Source organism: Cottoperca gobio, chromosome 10, assembly GCF_900634415.1.
Source record: "Cottoperca gobio chromosome 10, fCotGob3.1, whole genome shotgun sequence".
Classification (NCBI taxonomy): Eukaryota; Metazoa; Chordata; class Actinopteri; order Perciformes; family Bovichtidae; genus Cottoperca; species Cottoperca gobio.
In genome coordinates this window covers 26,719,557-26,739,273 of record NC_041364.1, presented here as the reverse complement: position 1 = coordinate 26,739,273, position 19,717 = coordinate 26,719,557, and the positions used below count along the sequence as shown (strand labels likewise).

At 40.2% G+C, this 19,717-nt stretch overlaps 1 protein-coding gene across 1 annotated transcript; it reads right to left on the bottom strand.

Annotated features, from left to right (window-relative positions):
* Positions 1-286: 286 nt before the first annotated feature.
* Positions 287-7,101, bottom strand: LOC115014370 (fibroblast growth factor 4-like). Its single transcript, XM_029441155.1, has 4 exons — positions 6,954-7,101; positions 5,833-6,048; positions 4,324-4,427; positions 287-463 (listed from the first exon to the last, which is right to left on the bottom strand). Exons 1-4 carry the CDS (start codon positions 7,099-7,101, stop codon positions 287-289), a joined length of 645 nt encoding a protein of 214 aa, XP_029297015.1.
* Positions 7,102-19,717: the final 12,616 nt, after the last annotated feature.

Genomic DNA, 19,717 nt, shown 5'->3' with positions numbered 1-19,717 from the left:
ACTGATAGCAATTCTAACACTGATACGGCTTTGTTTTTTGCATGTTTGTCCATAGGAGTCTTGGTTCACAGCCGTGTTGATGCCACATTACTGTTCTTTGGTTAGTGCATATGAAGAGTTTAATTCTAGCGCTGCTTAGCTTGTAACTGGGCACACACATTGAGATGGCAGCAGAGTTTCACACTGTGGTATGCTGTGTTGGTCGTAGAAGGAGTCCAACAGTAAAATATGACCAAACAGTGGCCTTGACTTTGTTCTGCAATGCTTAGAGTTTTGATCTTAAAATTCATATCCTGGGAAGGAAGTGAGTCATGGTCATGGTGGGTGTGACCCGGTGGCCTCTCTTGGTTTTGCCGGTCTTGCTGAGGCCAATGTACATACCAGGGTAGGCAGCTGATTCATAGGCATTATAGTTGTTGGCCAGGAGATTCTCCTTGAATTTACACTCATCATTGTAGTGGCCCTGAGGAGAGGAAGAGCAGGATAAAGAGTCATTTATCAAGTCAATACAAATCACTGTTCTAGCTTCTGAAATGTGACAATTTCCTGTTTTTCTCTTTCTGGATTTTGGGACTGTTTGTAAGACATGTCACATTACATCCACCTTCCTCATGACGGAACAGAACCATACTTCACATGTGTGATATTTGCTGCTCATGTCATCAGTTTATTTAGCGTGGTTCCTTATTTCTTGCACGTTCAATTAGTTTGGAGTCAAAGAAAAAGAAAAACAAAGCATGTGTGGGTATGTTGTGTTGTAATGCTCTGAGTTAGGAAACCTAATGCATAATGACCTCCTGGCCTCTCAAACGTCTACACATTTTATTGTTTACTGAATGAACCTCATCAGACTCCGTCAGCAGAAAATATTAAATATAAGAATATAATACAATATAATCTATCAAGCCTGTTAAAATAACAATCTGAAATATATTTAATTACCACAACTTGTGACTCTTCTAGGAATGCTACACAAGAGCCCTCTGTGATCAATTTAACTTTTAGGTCCTTATCTTTACCCAACCACTACCAAATATTTTCCAAAATGATAGCAGCAGACATACTCAAGATCTCCAACATCATATGAACTCAGCCTTGCTCACATTCATTTAAAAAAAGATCAGACACCATGCTCAAGTTACCGTCCACATAGAAATGATAAGCAAAATTCTTGCACTCAGTTGTCTCATCTCTAACACACCCCGGTCAAACTGGCTTCATTAAAGAGAGACGTTCAAAAGAAATCTGATAATATATATATATATATATATATATATATATATTTAACATGGGCGTCAGGCAGGACCAGGGCATCAGGCGCAGCCACGATTCATGATCCAGATGTATTAGGTCTCGGCCTGTTCGTTAGATGTTTTGTGTTGTGTTTGTACTTCCTGTTTTATTTTGTTAATTACCTGTTCTCTGTTGTTTCTACTTCCTACCCCCAGGTGTTCCCAATCTGTTCGTTAGTGTCCTCACCTGTGTCTCGTTCCCTCTCACTTATATAGAGTCTGTTTTGTTTGTCTCTCGTTGCCAGTTTGTCTTCGTACTTCGATGTCAAGAGTTCCAGCATTAGTCTTCCAGTTTCCCAAGGGTTTGATTCCCCGGCTTCCTCGACCTTGTTTCCGTGACTCGATTCTGCCCTTGCCTGATCCTTGTCTTGTTACGCTGAGTATCTGCCCGTCTACCAAACCTGTTTCCGTGACCTGACTCTGCTCCTGGATTACCCCTTGGTACTTTGTATGATCAACTGTCTATGCGTGTACCATAGCAACTTCAAAGTTTTCAGTAAAGACCATTTCCATCCAACATTTATCTGCCTCTGTCGTGCAATTGAGTCCCACCTCCCTTCTGTCTTTATCGTACTGTTACAAGATGTACATTTTAATAGTGGCAACCTGCCACATGAGCGACACAGAAACTCTGGGGATGATGCCCCAGATACTGAGTTAGTAATATGCATTTACATAAATGTAAATATCAAAAAGGAAAGTCTTCAGCCTGCTCTTAAATGTGGAGAGGGTGTCTTGCCTCCTGAACACAAACTGGAAGCTGGTTCTAAAGCTCTGGCTCCCATTGTACTTTTAGAGACTCTAGGAACCACAAGGAACAATGCATTATGGGAGTGCAATGCTTATAAGGTACTATGAGATCTTTAAGATAAGCTGGAGCCTGACCATTAATGGCTTTGTAGGTCAGGAGAAGGATTTTGAATTATATTCTGGATTTCCCCAGGAGCCAGTGCAAAGCAGCTAATACAGGAGTAATATGATCGTGTTTCCTAGTTCTTGTCAATACACGTGCTGCTGCATTTTGGATAAACTTAGTTTTAAGCGACTTTTTGGGACAACCTGATAATGAGTTGCAGTAATCCAGCCTTGAAGTAACAAATGCATGGACTAGTTTTTCTGCATCATTTTGAGACTGGATGTGTCTTATTTTTGCAATATTACATAGATGAAAGAAGGCAGTCCTTGAAATGTGTTTTATGTTGGGGTTAAAGGACAGATTCTGATCAAAGATAACGCCGAGATTCCTTTACAGTGGTGCTGGAGGCCAAATTAATGCTATGTCATTAGAAAATGCTTTTTGGAGGCGTTTGGGGCCAAGTATAATAACTTCAGTTTTGTCTGTGTTTAACATCAAAAAGTTGCTAGACATCCAAGTTTTTATATCCTTGAGGCATGCTTGAAGTTTAGCTAATTGATTTGTTTCATCTGGTTTAACTGATAGATATAATTGGGTATCATCCGCATAACAATGAAAGTTTATAGAGTGGTTCCTTATAATATTGCCCAAAGGAAGCATATATAAGGTGAATAGAATAGGTCCAAGTACAGAACCTTACGGGACTCCAAAACTGACTTTGGCTGTCATGAAGGATTTATCGTTAACACGTAGAAACTGAGATTGCTCAGATCGCTGCGCCCTGCCAAGACAATGGTAGGGGAAATACTGAACAGTGTTGAAAGTAGCACTGAGGTCTAACAAGACAAGACTACGGTGTCTGACATCGTCTTTGCACGGCTACACACTGACTCCACATTCATTTTAGTGCACTCCGATTAATGTAATCAGGAGTCATTGCCGCCAACGTGAATAACAATCTTACTGTATTTACGTTTAGCCTTAGCCAGCAGTTTTAAATGTGCTTCTATGTCGCCCGCTCCGGCCCCAGGAATGCACGTGACTATGGTCGCTGGATTCTCAAACTTTACTTATCTCAGAATTGAGCTACCGATAACCAGAGTTGGCTTCACAGCGGGTGTGTCACTGATTGGGGAGAACCTGTTAGAAACAGCAAGTGGTTCGTGGGCTTCTGCTTACACTTCCTTCGGACAGTCACCCAGTCTCCCGGTTGCTCGGGCCTCGCCGGGGGACAGCTAACAGGAGATACCACTGGTCAGCCCGCACCATATAAACTACATTTAATACATGTACCATTATCATTAAAGGAGGTAGAGGAATAGCTAAACATGAAACACACCTAATACCCACAACTGACAATACAATGTACTCGTCTAAACAATAATTATATAAGATAAAATCAGACAATCCTTTATGGTGATTGGACTGCACATTCATACAGAGGCTGCCATACAAGTTGCCACCTGTTCATCAGGAGAGATAAACATTCTCACACACACACACACAGGATCTTGTTCAAACCAGGCACTGCTCATGTTATAACAAGAAACTGAGCAAATGTATATATATATTTGTTCTCCTGGTGGCAGCAGTAGCATGTAGTAAGTAGGCATATTGCATGGATACATGGGACATTTGTTGCATGAGACAGCATGTCATCAGGGCAAACACAATTCACCATGCCACCCTGTCCTATGGAGAACCAGTGTGTGCATCATATTAGATTGTTAGATATCCAGCTGTATGGAGAAATGCCATCAGCGTCAGGAATTGTGCTCCACAGACATATACCCTTATAATTATATATACTAATGTAAGGAAACAACTTAGTGGCTTGGCAGGCTCCCTCACTGAGTCTGGGAGCAGCTCCAGCCAAAGGTCAATCTGACTCCCCCCACCTACCTCTGTGCATACAGGCCTGCTGTCACATGACACTGGATGACTAACTGCTGTTTAGATCATGGCTGAGTTAGCCTCAGTCAACATTCAAAACAACTTTAACTGGAGATGATCACTCCAATGTTTTGGTGCTCGCTGTAATAAAACATTACACCTATGGTACATTCAAACCCACCTGCTACGGTACAAAGATGTTTAGAAACCAGTGACCAGTTTGACCTTACACCAGTATCAATGTACTGGTTTTAGAAAAGAAAAGTCCACATCCGTTCTTACCGAGCCATAGAGTTTCCCTTTGTCACTCATAGCAATGAAGAGGCCACTTCTCACTCCGAAGAGAGTCAGCACTCCTCTCTCCACTGGGGACATTTCCAGAAGGCCTGGCATGAAACATGGAAATAATCAGCGGCAGATAAAGACCTTCACAATGAGAAAGCTGAACAAAATTATGCTAACTATGAGAAGTGCTGTGTAGTCCCAAAAGAAAACAGAAAAAGTGTGAAAGCCCCTGAATCAGTGTATAAAGAGTGTATAGGTGGTGCACTGCATGTTTTTGTTTTACTCTTTAAAGCATTTTTATTTTTTAATGATTCAAACTACAGGTCTTAGATGGACGGTGGCTGATGTATGTGTTGCACTTTTAACTAAACTGAACACATTTACTCAATTAGGGCCAATCCACATAGAATGTGCTTTTGACATCTGCCACCTGCCTGACTCACAGAACAACATTAAATGTAACACTGACTCCGAGACACGCACTTTTTCTGGCTCGCATAATCTCCACTGACAGCTATTGAAATCACACAAATGTCACACTGTTTATTTGATGTAAACTTATTAACGGTGTCTGTAATGACTGATCGATGTGTGAGTCTGACAGATTTCCCCCGTCTACTGTAACCTGGGTGTCGTCAGAAGAAGTCTTGTGACAGCTGGTGAGTTTACACTGAAGGTCAGAGTAGTGCTGCAGTAACACAGATCTTAGATGTTTGTGATGTTCTTTGGTATTAAAGTGGAAACACATTACTAACACATTACTAAACTAACTGTTACACGGATTTCTCCCTGTGGACCCTACATGAAGACTATCTTTGGTTCAGTACATGTCTACTGTCAGTGTGCAGCTGACACAGTACCAGACAAACTGAGGTCAGATTATGAGTGGATGTGATCCATAGAAGAGAGAAAACAATCACTAAGCAGTTGGCATTCCCACAGATAAAGTTATTCAGTCTCAAAACACTAGTCTCAAATTGCTTAATACACAGGACTTTGAAAATAAATAACATCCATGAACAGCTTCTGTCTGACTTCTACAGTCTACAAACATTGTCTATAAAACATCTGAGATAATAGATATGTTTGAGGTAGCCAGACGTTTCTCATCAAGGTGAGAGCACCTGGCTCACACACACACACACACACACACACACACACACACACACACACACACGCACACATGCACACAGACACAGACACATGCACGGACACACACACTCCCTGAAGAAGAATGAGGATAAAGTGTGCGGTTATTGTGAATTCCATAATATATATTTAAATGAACTGACAAGATACATTTGTACACGTGTTGTATTTAATATTTTAAAAATGAACATGTATAATCTGAGAATTAATTAATTGTTAATAAAAAATTAGTAATGAATGATTTTTGTAATAATCCATACTAATTAGTTATACTAATGTGTCTACCTATCTGGTACCTGTGCCACATTTATTTGCCTGCTTTACATGGGTACAACAGGGAAATGAAAATTGACTTACTGTATCTGTTTTCATTATGCACGCCTGTGATTTTCCCGTTCGGTAAGACCTGAATGTGGAAGCCAATGCCCACATTACAGTAAAGCCTTCTTAGACGCTTTATCCCCAGCAGGTATTCTCCATCTCGAGCCGTCTCCTCCCTCTTGTCCCAGGAGCTTCCGCTGGCCCGCACCAGCGGCCCGGCACTCCGTATGCTTTGTCTCTTACTGCCGATGACTGGGAGAGGAGCAAAGGAGCAGCACAGGAGGATCCCATGCAGGAGGAGAGGGAGCTTGGACCTTGACGATGACATCTTTTGCTCACCAATCCTGAAAATCATAGAGATACAACTATTTCTAAGACCAATTTCTTTAACAAAATCGGTCAAATAATCTTTCCAGCTTCAGTCTCTCAGAAGAAAAAACATGAAGAAAGTGCCTCAACTTCTACACTCTTTAAAGCCTGGAGAAAGTTTCAGTATGCATATTTAGACTTCTCTAAAAACCCATTAGGGGTCCAGTTTGCCAGTGAGCTGTTTCAGTTTCCTCTTCAGGTAGATCCAGCAGACAGACTTATATGTGCCCCGTATTACATCACATACCACCTGCTGTCCTTTTTGTCTGTGAGTCACAGATGCTGTAGAAGCACACAAACTGAGAAATACATAAAACACATAGTGACAGAAAACAAAGAGGAACACGCAAGTACACAAACATAGAGTAGATAAATGAATAAAGAGATTGGATTGGGATGGATGTAAAGGGCCTCCTTGTTAATGTTCTCTATCAGTAGCTGAGATAATTTCTGGTGGTCACCAGATGGCTCTGAAAAAAACAAAACATATACAAAATAAAATAGCATTGTAGACTCAGGAATAGTTTTTACATTCCATCGCCTGTACCAGTGATATCGTTTGCCTTAGAATATATTTTATTGAGTAATAATATATAACATTAGTAATTACATTAAGAAAAACAGGACATCAACATTTAAAATACATAGAAGTAATTACACATTGAAAGCAGATCTGAAGAGGTGAGTTTTGATTTGAGATTTGAACATGGAGAGATCGGTACAGTCACGGATGTGTTTGGGGAGTGAGTTCCAGAGGGAGGGGGCGTCGATGGAGAAGGCTCTGTGACCCCAGGTCCGGTGCTTGGTCCTTTGTGGCAGGGACAGGAGGTTGGCGTCGGAGGAACGGAGGGTGCGAGAGGGAGTTTGGTGATGGAGCAGGTCGGTGAGGTAGGAGGGGGTCTGGTTGTGGAGGGCTTTGTAGGTGAGGAGGAGCATTTTAAAAAGGCTGTGTTAGGGGACGGGGTGATGTGGTCATGGGAGCGGGTGTGGGTGAGGAGACGGGCGGTAGAGTTTTGGATGTGTTGGAGTTTTTTGATGAGTTTTGATGGTGTGCTGTAGAGGAGGCTGTTGCAGTAGAAATAACAAATAATGTCACAAATAAAGTTATTTAATTACATTTAATAACCAGAGCATTCACAGTAATCCTTCAAAATCAGGGGGAGACACATAGAAACAGTTTACAGATGTTTGTAGATCACTCTCGCTCTCGTTGACTGTCCCTTCACTTCCCTTTCCATTCTGTCTGTGGAATACTACAATGGGGGACAAGGAATTAGGGCAAAAAGTTCTACTTCCAATCACGAAAATTTATCGATCTCGTCATTTCAGTAACATGGACAGACACCGACCATATTATCTGCCCAGAAAATTCCCCATTGTTTTTGTTTTTCCTGTTGCAAAATAATAAAATGTACTTGATTTTAGAAAAAATATTTATTAGTTTTAGTTTTCATATTGTGCATTATTTGTAATTCAAAAGCTTAATTCACCTAGCTGGTTCCATGTTACAGCAAACAGCGATCATTTGTCCAATCAGAACCAAGATATATTAGTTTCACACCCTGTTTATAATATTAACATGTCAGGTTAGCTATCTAACATTAACTTAAGTGAATTGTGTATTACACTGTTACAGTTAGAGTCAAGTTTAGGCTGGCGGCCAAATGTCTCTTTTGTCGGAGATAACGTCAAAGATAACGTTGTCGGTGTCAAACCGGCTCAGCAATCCTTCTCCTGACTTACAAAGCAATTAATGGTCAGGCTCCTGCATATCTTAAAGATCTCATAGTACCTTATAAACCAACTAGAGCATTGCGCTCCCAGACTGCAGGGTTACTTGTAGTTCCTAGAGTCTCTAAGAGTACAATGGGAGCCAGAGCCTTCAGCTATCAAGCTCCTCTCCCGTGGAACCAGCTTCCAGTTTGTTTTTTTGATAAAGCTTATAGTTAGGGCTGGCTCAGGTTTGCCTTGGATCAGCCCCTAGTTATGCTGCTATAGGCTTAGACAGCCAGGGGACACCTCCCTGCTCTCTTCCTTCTCTTCCTCTCTCCTCCCATCCCTCTCTTCTTCTCCCTCTCTATCTGTATGCATTTATGTAAATTTATGTTACTAACTCATCATCCGGAGTTTCTGTGTCTCTCATGTGGCAGGTTGCCACTGATAAGGTTTACGTCAGGATCAGGAATCGTGGCTGCACCTGCTGCCCAGGTCCTGCTGGACACCTTTTTGACATTTTCCTGGATTCATTCATACTTTTTCTTTTTCAACACAACATCATTTCTGTCAAATGTTGTATTTGTACTATGTTGTTTATGCTGTACACACGACATCTATTGCACGTCTGTCCATCATGGGAGAGGGATCCCTCCTCAGTTCCATTTTTCCCCCTTTAATTGTGGGGTTTCTTTTAGGAAGTTTTTCCTTGTGCTATGCGATGGTCTAAGGACAGAGGGTGTCGTAACCTGTACAGTCTGTAAAGCACACTGAGACAAATGTATAATTTGTGCTTTGTAATATTGGGCTATATAAATACATTTGATTTGATTTGATATAGGTCATTGTATTGGTACATAGCAGTTTTCATTCATTTAAAACTATGATACAGATTACTTTTCCAGTTGGACTGCATCCCAAAGAGAGAAATTATACATTTTACTCCAATCCCTATGACTGCTACTCTAAACTTCATTACTTTTTTAAGCTCAAAGACGATCTGTTCATGGTAAAAGCTGAACAATGGACTATACCTCAATATCTGTGCGTGCTCCTATTACACTAGTTATTGACACTGGTCTACAGAAGGTAACATCAGTCTGGAGAAGGAAGAACACTCTGTTGCATGACAAAAAGTAAACTAGTAATTAAGAATTATTTATAAATAGATTATATAGATGAGATTGATCATATCACCCTCTGGGAAAGAGAAAAAGTACAACAAACACGCATAGATAGTTTACTTGCGGAAAGGTGATTTACTAAACAGAAATACTATGATAACGGTCCAAAAGCTCTGCAACTCCTGGCTTATAAACTATAAAAACAGCAAACTAAATCTTATATTTCAACACTTAATAATAATCAGACAAACAAAACATTTACAAATAAGAGTGATATAGCACAGGAACATGCACATGAACAACACATCAATAATTTCAGCTATACATAAAGAAGGGAAACCCCTAACAGATTGTGCTTCATACCTATTTAACTTTTAAACACGGATCAGGAAATGCTTAGTGGAATAATAGCTGATAGATTTAAGAGGATAGTTCCAGGGTTTATCATGGACAGACAGATAGCAGATCATGTCAGGCAAACTATAAACATCATGGAATATGCTAAACAAACACTGCTCCTCAACAAGAATAATAGTTTCAAAAACAATCGGAGAATACCTGGGTAAACCAGTCTAACAAGGTGGCTCATAGGGAGATAGAAAGAGACCCATAAATTGAACCCAGAGAAAACATTTCATCACTGGAAGCAGAAAGTTGTTTCTTTCAACAATCTCTATAAAAAATATAATTTACGAAATCCTTCCTAACACAAATAGACAATATCAAATAAGGGCAAAAGAAAAATGGAAGGTGGAATTACAAATGAATTTATCAGAAGATGAAGAGAAATAAATATCAACACTCACAAAATAACAAATTCACTTTTGGCGGGAGTATTCTTGGAATATACAACCACATTACTTTAAAGCACCAGTTCATCAGGAAAAACACGATGACAACATTACATCAAAGTACAGGAGAAACTGGGAATCACAATGCCAAACTTTCAATTATATGGTATATATATGGTTCTGTCCAGTACTGAAATCATGCTGGGAAGCAATACATAATGTATGTTCAGAAGATACTGAAAATAAATTTAACCCTGGATGTCAAGTACTATCTTCTTGGTATGAGCCCATTGCATACAGTATAGTTGAAGAACAAGTAAGAGTAAGAGTATTCAGAACTACTGCACTGAAAGCAGTAACACGCAATTAGTGTGAAACATACAAACATAGACAAGGAAGGATCAGATCAAGTCTTTGTTATGGAAAGGATAACATATATAATTATAAACCAAAGACACATAGCCGACAATAGATGGAGAAAATCCTGCTTTCCTCACTTCGGATTCAAGACGTGCACTAAGCAATGTTCTATCATGTTTTGTTTTATTTATACTGTAAAACAAAACCTTATTTGTATTTTGAACAGAGTACATGTATGGACAAAATGAGTCAATAAAAAAGGAAGTAAAAAAAGAAGAAGCTCTCGTTCGTTGCTAGTTCTTCTGCTGCTAGGCACCTTACAAACAGCTCAAGCATAAAGGCACATCGTAAACAACAATGTGATTCATACCAACACAAATGTTGGCCTACCTAGTCTGTACATACGCACATTAATACAGCAGTCGTGGAGGGTTGATATCATGTGACATGTGGTGCGTCATAGCACTGTTCATCTAGGGCTCATTGCAGGGCTCAGAGAAAGAGAGACAGAGGCGATGATAGATCATGTGTGTACACATGTGAAAGACTAGTCCCCCATCGGGAGAAAACCCCATAGCAGCTGTGACGTGGGTCATTTATCAACATTTGCTCTGACATCAAACCTCGTCACAGAGTGCTGCCAGCAAATCCGACAAGAAAACAAACTGATAATATATAATAATAGTGATCTGATTCTGATAAATAATATAATATGCATCCCATGCTTTCCGAGGCTTTTCAGTACCTCCCCCTCTTTCTGCTGTTCTCCAGGAGATTCAATGCCCCCAGCCCAGCATGGTCAAATTTCAAGATCTGCACATTCACTTTATTTATTAGAAATAGCCTTGTGTCAAAGCTGTTTGTGATTGTCGTTTTTAAATTAAGTAGGCTACTTATTCCACATATATGTCAGTTGTGTCTAAACAGAGAGTGAGCATGACGAGCAGACACACGGACAGAGAGTATTGACACATTGTCGGTTTTGGCAGATAACAGTTTTAAAATAAAGTATCTGCCAGAAATGAACATTTCCGCCGATATGACTGAACAGTTGATGTGTATACGCACGTGACATAACATTGACAAAGTGGGTGCAAAAGCAAATATGTCTGCAATGTGGAGGTTTTTTAAGGTTGCCAATTACAATCATTGCTCAGCGTCAGTCATGCGAGGAGGAGCCAAATCGAACTACACATTTAATTACCCATCTGAAGAGCTTCACCCCAACCATTACCAAGAATTTGTGAAAAACAAACAAGCACCAGTATTTATGATCTCCTGGTGACATTGGCGGCGAATATATGACAAATGGTATAGTCAGCTTTGAGCAGCTGACCAGAGAGATCATGGCCTTACGGTCGGACAGTATCTGGTCCAACTATTATCTTTGGCTTTATGATAAACCACCTTTAGATGTTCTATTATTTGATGACATTGCATCCAGGTCCACTGCCACCTTCCATTTGATTTAAAATGTCTTCGTAACATTTACCAATTTCTGTTGGAACTGTCCAGTTTTGCTTGGACAACGCTGTCATGCGATAAAGCTATTAAGCTTCTTGTTTCTTGATGACTTATCTTTTGACAGGTTAGCTAACTTCTGATTGAGAGGGGAGCTCAGTGGTATTTTGCAGTCAGAGGTCAGAGCGGCATTATGATGTAGGTACAGATGCCGGTACGTTTACACCAAGCTGCAACTGCAAGTGCTGTAAGGTTGGTAAGGTATTTGTGTAAAGCTTTCCCTGGTGATGCAGACAGGCTGGAGCAGTGGATGCTCAGCATGAGAACTGGACTCCTAACAAGACTCTTCTTCTGTGCAGTGAACTGAGTCATCACTTTAACATGGACTCCAGGTACAGAAACCCTTTATCTCTTAAGCTCTGTGAAATTACTGACACATCAGTGAAGTTTAGTATTCCTTTGGAGATTTTATAATAAGAATTGGAGGAATGAAACCCTCTTTTTAATAGTCACACAGCACACACAGTGAAATTTGTTCTCTGCTTTTAACCCATCCTAGTACCAGTAGTCTACTACTAGGAGCAGTGGGCAGCTAATGTACAGTGCCCAGGGAGAAATGGGAGTGAGGGGATGTCTGGTGCCCTGCTCAAGGGAATTACGGACCTCTCCAGGTAGCAGTCACTCTCCATTTTTTTAGTTCGAGTCGGTGACTCGAACCAGCAACCCTACAGCTTACAGTCCAAGCCCATACTGACTGAGCCACTGCCTGACAATTGAACAACATTTCAGTATTCAGTATTGCAAACACTCTCATCAAGTGAGAATTGCAAAATGTTGTCCCCACATATTGTCTGTGAAAAACTTGTGGTGGAAATTATTCCCCAAGAGAGACAGCCAAGCATAGCAGGATCTGCAGTGGCAGTGAGCTTTGAGAACAGTTAAATATTATTTTAACAATAACAGATATTTTAATGTGGATGAACTGCACACTGTACATTTAACAGTGTACTACAAAGACATTCATGAGTGTCTTTCTAGTACACAGGTACATTTAAAACCACATTCACATACAGAGTTGCATATGTACAGAACTTAAACACACAAACCTCTTTTATAAATAACAGCCACTTGCTCTGCAATAATCGCATATTGTTTATGTTTCTTGTCATTTCTATTAGGTAAGGACATGCCTGAAGGACTTTGCTGTGCCTATCATCCTTTTCTCTTTCTCCGAGGGCAAAGAACAACAACCAAGAGGAAATGAAAAGCTGATGTTATGTGATGGTTTTGTTTGGACATTTCAAAAACAAAGATCTCACACTGAATAGTTCTTAAGCCCAGAGGACCTATCATTTATGTGCATCATTGTGACCTCTGAGAAGGTGTTGTGGTTATTGTCGGCTGATTGAGTGCACCTATTTGCCACAGGTGCAGCTGGTTGTGTCTTTTTGCCTCACTATCACTATATAAGCATCACAATACTTGTGCCTGGGTCTTTACCTGATGTAGGGCTGAAGGACCAAAAATCATACCTCTGTATTTTTAGGCTGAATGGCCATACACAATATATACAGTATCTCGATATTTTCTATGAAGTAGGATACATGTTCAGTTGTATGTCAAAGCCACGTGTCATATTTAACAAGCACTTTTATTAAAACACATATCATATCATATCATATGATATCAATAGATTCTACAATAGAATCATGCAACAATTTGTTGTTCCAGATTACTTAATTAATAGACCAGACCTTAGGTTAAATTATGAACATGCCCACAGCCTCACATGACAGTCTGAGGAGCTGCAGCATTTATTAATTTGCGACGTATATAGACGGTTTTGTCTCATCCTATATCTTTTTTTTAAAATGATGTCGATATACCTTAAAACGTCAACATTTGTCCCAGCACTAGCCTGATTTAAAACGTCACAAATAGATGATAGCAATCGACAGTCAGATTTGAACGTGAACTCTAACATGTTCAGTAAGAATTAAAGACTAAAGGAATGCAAATACAAATATAATGTATTGAAATGTGAGCCAGAGGTTATCATAGATGAACTCTCAAATAATGTTTTAAATTAAAGGACATGAAACAGAAAGAGACAGACAACATTTAAACCTATAAAATGTAAAAGTAAACACATTTAGAGTAGGTCTGTGTAAGTGATAACAGCTATGCTCATATGGACTCAAAGTGCTGCAGGTGAAGCTGCTGCAGGTCCTCCATGATGCCACTACAACAGAGGATGGAGACACCCAGTGCTGTTCTTCCTCACAGGGAGTGGAAGAATGGGAGAATACCTTAGAGAAAAACCAGACCAAAGCAGAGCATCAATAGGTGGAAAATCTGTGTTTTCTATATGAATTATACAGTGGGCTATTGGAGGAAATATGTTCATTCATTGATATAAATACACCATTAGTGGGGGTCTGATAAAAATAATTTCTATATAAAAAGAATATGGATATCCTATAACGATAGATGGAAATATAATAAGAACAAAGCAGAATGGGTATGAGCAAGAGTAAGATAACACCAAATAAATAGCCTGTGTTGGGCTGTCACGGCATCGTAAAGTGAAGTATTGTAATGGTAGAGGCAATGGGCTAGATATCAGGATTATATATATTTGGGGGGGGGGGGACACGAGTGGCGCCAAGGATGTAAGACGTGTTTCCCCGCTGCTCCTGAGAATGTGACTTAATTTAATCAATGATGGCACGATTCTGGACATTTATTGTTGGAAAACATAGAACATATACTTAAGATTCGTCTTATGTAACTTTTATAAGCCAATGCGAACCAAAATGTCTTCTGCTCGTAAAAAATCCGAAACAGCGAGGGGAGGCCACAACAAACCCTCGCCTCTACCTGGACAAGCTAGCCCTACTCAACAGGTGGTTGAAGTTAATGTACTCAATGCCGAACTTCTGCAAACTATGTTGAACTCCCTGAAAGCTGACATCTTTGGAAAAATTGACGCTTTGTCTTCCAGTCTCCGTTCCCAGATTTCCTTTGTCCGGAAAGAATTAAAAGAGTCGATAGGGCCATTGCAAGAGAAGGTTGAGCAACACGGGCAAACTATACTGTAGCTTGAGCTAGCAGCTACAGATCATAACGGCCAAATAACGGCGTTGGAGGCTGTAGCTAGCAAGCTGACGGCTCAAGCTAAACACCTGAATGACCGGTGCAAGCAAGGCCCTGTAGGGGAGATCTTCGACTGGATGAGAAGCCCCTGCTAGATCAAGCCCATCACACGTTGCGGAACAAGCCCAAAGAGGGAGATGCACCCTGGCCATTTGTCGTAAGAGTACACTACTTCCACATTCGCAATGAGATTCTACGTCAGGCCGGAGAACTCTCTCCTCTCCTCTACCGGGGTAAGAAGATTTCCATCTTTGCTGACTACACCTCCTGTTGCTAAAAAGTGGGCTGCTTTTGGCAATGTTAAGCGTCAAGTTCGGGTTGCTGTATCCGGCAGTGCTCAGAATCACGCTGTCGAGCGGAGACACACACCGGTTCGAAGAGCCTGTTACTGCAAATTACTTTATCAACAAAAACCTCAAGAAAGCAGTCAATCCAGCTGGTATGTGAAGTGCCATGGATGAGCTAGCAGTGCTGGCTCCTGGCTTACACTCGATTGTTGACCTTTACTTGGACTGGATTTTCCAGTAAGTCATTGTTGCTTCCCATACTAATTATGGATGACTTCCCTAATGTGGAAACTTCTTGGTATTCTGTTATATTATGTTATGTTAATTTCGTACATGTTCATACATGTTTGACACTATCACTATTCTCTATTGGGTAGCTGTAGGTCGTAGTAGTACACTATGATGATGATGGCTACGATGGAGCGCTTAGCACGTTCTATAAGGTTTGATCGGTGTGTCTCGTATGGGGAGACACTTCTGCCAAGGTGGGAGGGGGTAACGTGGTCCGTTTACCACAAAAGGTTGTTCTATTTGGTGGTGTTTTTTTTGTGTGTGTTTTTTCTACGTGTCTGCTCGGTCTATCAACATTGCGTTCACTCCTAACATATTGTTATTCACTATGTCTCATTTTCAATCCCTCGGGAAAGGAATATTCATTTTTTTCAAATGTACATCATACTTTTACTTGTATAGATTATTTTCTTGTAGATAATAGAATTCTTCCATCTGTAAAATCTATTTCACATAACGCAATAGTTATTTCTGATCATGCCCCGGTCACTATGAATATACACTTTGCAGGATCTGATAACAACCGTGCTCCATGGCATTTCAATAACTGTTTACTTTCGAATAAGGACCTTGTGGAATTTATTTCCGCGCAGGTAGATTTTTTTATTAGTATAAATAAGACTCCCGATATCTCCGTATCGGTGCTATGGGAGACCCTGAAGGCGTATATCAGAGGTGAAATAATCTCTTACAGCGGTTATGAGAGGAAAACTAAGAGGGGGAAACTTAATAAATTAACAAAACACATTGCACAGCTGGACACAATGTATGCCGCCTCTCCTTCTCCAGATTTATATAAGGGGCGCCTCTCCTTAAAGACTAAGTTTGAGGTTTTAGCTACGGATCATACAACGGAAATGCTACTGAAATCCAGATATACTTATTACGAGCATTGGGGACAAGGCTATTTTTTTTACACATCACTGTATACTTCTGAAAGCACAGCTGACTCCTCACACTTGGATAGTTTCTTTAACTCTCGATATCCCCACCGTTCACTCTGACTTTGTCGATGATTTTGAAAGGAATATTTCTGTTGAAGAACTCACTACAGCAGCTAAATCCATGCAATGTGGAAAATGTCCAGGACCAGATGGCTATACTGCTGAATTTTATAAGAAGTTTTTACACAAATTAGCCCCCATCTTAATTGACATGTTTAATGAATCATTTGACTCCCTTAAATTGCCCCAGACCTTCACTCAGGCCTCAATCTCCCTCATTCTAAAAAAGAATAAAGACCCCCTGTCATGTGCCTCCTGTCGTCCCATCAGCCTGCTGAATGTAGACTTTAAATTACTATCCAAAATCTTAGCTTTGCGCCTTGAGTCTACACTTCCGTCTATCATCTCCCCTGATCAAACTGGTTTCATTAAAAATAGACATTCCATTTTTAACTTAAGACGGTTATTTAATACAATTTATAACCCATCTACCTTCACTGCCCCAGAACCATTAATATCTTTGGACGCAGAGAAAGCTTTTGATCGTGTTGAGTGGGACTATCTCTTTTTAACTCTAGAGAAATTTGGCTTTCACAATAAATTTGTTACCTGGGTTAAGCTGCTCTATTCTTCTCCTCAAGCCTCAGTTAGAACAAATAATACTTAGTCAGAATATTTTCCTCTCCATAGGTCCACCAGACAGTGTTGCCCATTGAGCCCTCTGCTGTTCGCAATTGCTATTGAACCCCTCGCCATCGCGCTTCGCTCTAACCCCAGCATCACTGGGATAACCAGAAATGGCACAGAACAGAGGGTCCCTCTTTATGCGGATGACCTTCTTCTGTATATTTCAAACTTGTCTGTGTCCGTCTCTGCCGCACTTGCCACACTGGACTCATTCAGTTTCATATCAGGCTATAAACTTAATCTAGGTAAAAGTGAATTATTTCCTGTAAACGCAATCGCATCTAAATACCCTTTACATCATTTTCCATTTAAAATATTTCCATATAGTTTTACATATCTTGGAATTCAAGTTACAAGCAAATTTAAAAATCTCTTTAAGGCCAATTTTACACCTTGTTTAGCGCGTATGCAGCAAGGCTTTGCACGCTGGTCACTGCTCCCTCTAAATTTAGCTGCCAGGATCAACTCAGTGAAAATGAATACTCTCCCAAAGTTTTCTTATCTGTTTCAGTGTATACCTATTTTCCTCCCTCAAACATTTTTTCGAAAAGTTGATTTTGGAGTTTATTTGGAACAAAAAACCTCCAAGATTACTTAAGGACTTTTTATAGAGACCAAAGTCTCTTGGAGGGATGGCCTTGCCAAACTTTAGGTTTTACGACTGGGCCTCTAACCTTAGGATCTTGCAGTATTGGCTTAGATCTGATACATTCCACCCCCCTCCTGCTTGGTTGGCTATGGAATGCTTCTCCTCTAAACCTGTATCACTGACATCTCTGGTACACTCCCCCATCAACTTCCCCTTCTCCCCCTATGTTAAAAATATAATTGTTAAAACCTCCTTAAGGATTTGGAGCCAGTTCAAACATCACTTTGGTTTGCAAATTATTTCTACCTCTGCTCCACTAGTTGCAAACCATGTTTTACCCCCCCCCCCGCCCTCCATATCGGATGGTGCATTTTCCATATGGTCCAACCTCGGCATTAAACGATTCAAGGATCTATATGTTGATAATACATTTGCATCTTTTCAACAGCTCTTAGAATTGTTCCCTCTTCCTAAACATAATTTTTTTAGATACCTGCAAATTCGTATTTTCGTTCGCAATAAATATGTCCAGTTCCCCAACCTGCCTGATGTAACGCCTCTGGATGCTTTTCTCACTCAGGTCCCTGTCATGAAAGGTATGATCTCATATATTTACAGTCAAATCCAGACTTTATCTTCGACCTCTCTGAACTCTGTGAAGGCTCTATGGGAGGAGGATTTGGGGCAGGATATCTCTGAGGATCATTGGGGGGATATTCTTGCACGTGTCCACACCTCATCTGTCTGTGCCAGGCATGGGTTGATCCAATGTAAAGTTGTTCACCGCACTCATTGGAATAAAGTTAGGCTTTTCAAAGTCTATGACAATATAGACCCCTCCTGTGAAAAATTTCATAAAATACCCACAAACCATGTTCATATGTTTTGGTCGTGTACATCTCTGCGTAACTACTGGAATGCAATTTTCAATACTCTGTCAGAGGTAACTGGGACACTTATCGAGCCTAATGCCATTACTGCTGTCTTTGGCATCCCTCAGCTGCCTTTGCCTAGGCTCCAAGCTGATCTGATAGCTTTTGTAACACTATTGGCTAGACGTCTAATACTGATGAGATGGAAATCCCCAACACCGCCTTCCCACACGCTGTGGATAAAAGACATTTTCAATAATTTACACCTTGAAAAAATTTGATATACATTGAGAGGCTCTTCTGAGAAGTTCAAAAAGATGTGGGGCCCTTTCTTTGCCTATGCAAAGGGAATCACCTTCCCAGATATCCCTAAATAAGATCCCTTTCTCTCCCTTATTTCTATTTATTCATTTATTTTAATTCTGACCTGAAGGGTGAAGCCTTTATTTATTTGTTTTAAGTTTTCTGTGAGATGGGTAATATGACCAAGCAGACTGTTTGTGTTTGTTTTTTTTGTTGTCCTTTTTTAGTTGCATTGTATTGTATTGTATTGTACTCCTTTGACATGGCACTGTCACACACAACTGCTTTATCACTACTGTCAATTTGTGTATAAAAAATCAATAAACAAAGTAAAAAAATCAATAAAAAAGGATTATATATATTTGAAGCAGATAACGGGTTCAAGTCCCTTCCACTCAGCACCTTTTAGGTTGGCCCAAAGCTTTGTTGCAGATAACTTTTTCAAATTATCCAAGCTGTACTGATATTTTGCCAAACCCTCGGTTGGTAAAACCAATGAGTGTATGTACCTTTGCTCTCAGTAATAAGTCAGTAATCATTTTAAAGCAAGCCATTGGCCCAAAAGCTCCTGCAATATTCATGACATACCAATTAGAAACAACATGTTTTCTTTATAAATCAAAAGATTTAAAAGAATATGACAACTCAAATCGACATCTAAGGTCCAAACAAAACACAGTCTTTGGGGTAGGTTGATATTAGAAATTGTATAATGCAAGAGTCTCTCCGAAATCAGCCTCTGGCTGCCACAAACTGGTTGAGCTTCTCTACAATTTCTGCCTTGGGTAAATGGCCACCGTGAGTCTGAATCAGGTATTTTGAGGCTGATCGCTGGAAGCAGAATAGGCCGATTTGATCACAGGGTCTATTTGAAGCCATTTCTCCACACCGGTCAACAAGCAATGATGCTCTTGGGTGTGTGTCAGGATTTCCTCTATCCTAATAACCGGGGACAATCTGTTAAAGTCTGACAT

Excerpts from the sequence above, each read along its gene's own strand:
- LOC115014370 (XM_029441155.1), bottom strand. The coding sequence starts at position 7,101 with ATGCTCCTCCTCACCTACAAAGCCCTCCACAACCAGACCCCCTCCTAC. Across the intron at positions 6,049-6,953 it reads GACCAAGCACCGGACCTGGG|TCATCGGCAGTAAGAGACAA; the intron begins GTCACAGAGCCT and ends CTCCTCTCCCAG. Across the intron at positions 4,428-5,832 it reads GCATAATGAAAACAGATACA|GCCTTCTGGAAATGTCCCCA; the intron begins GTAAGTCAATTT and ends GTTTCATGCCAG.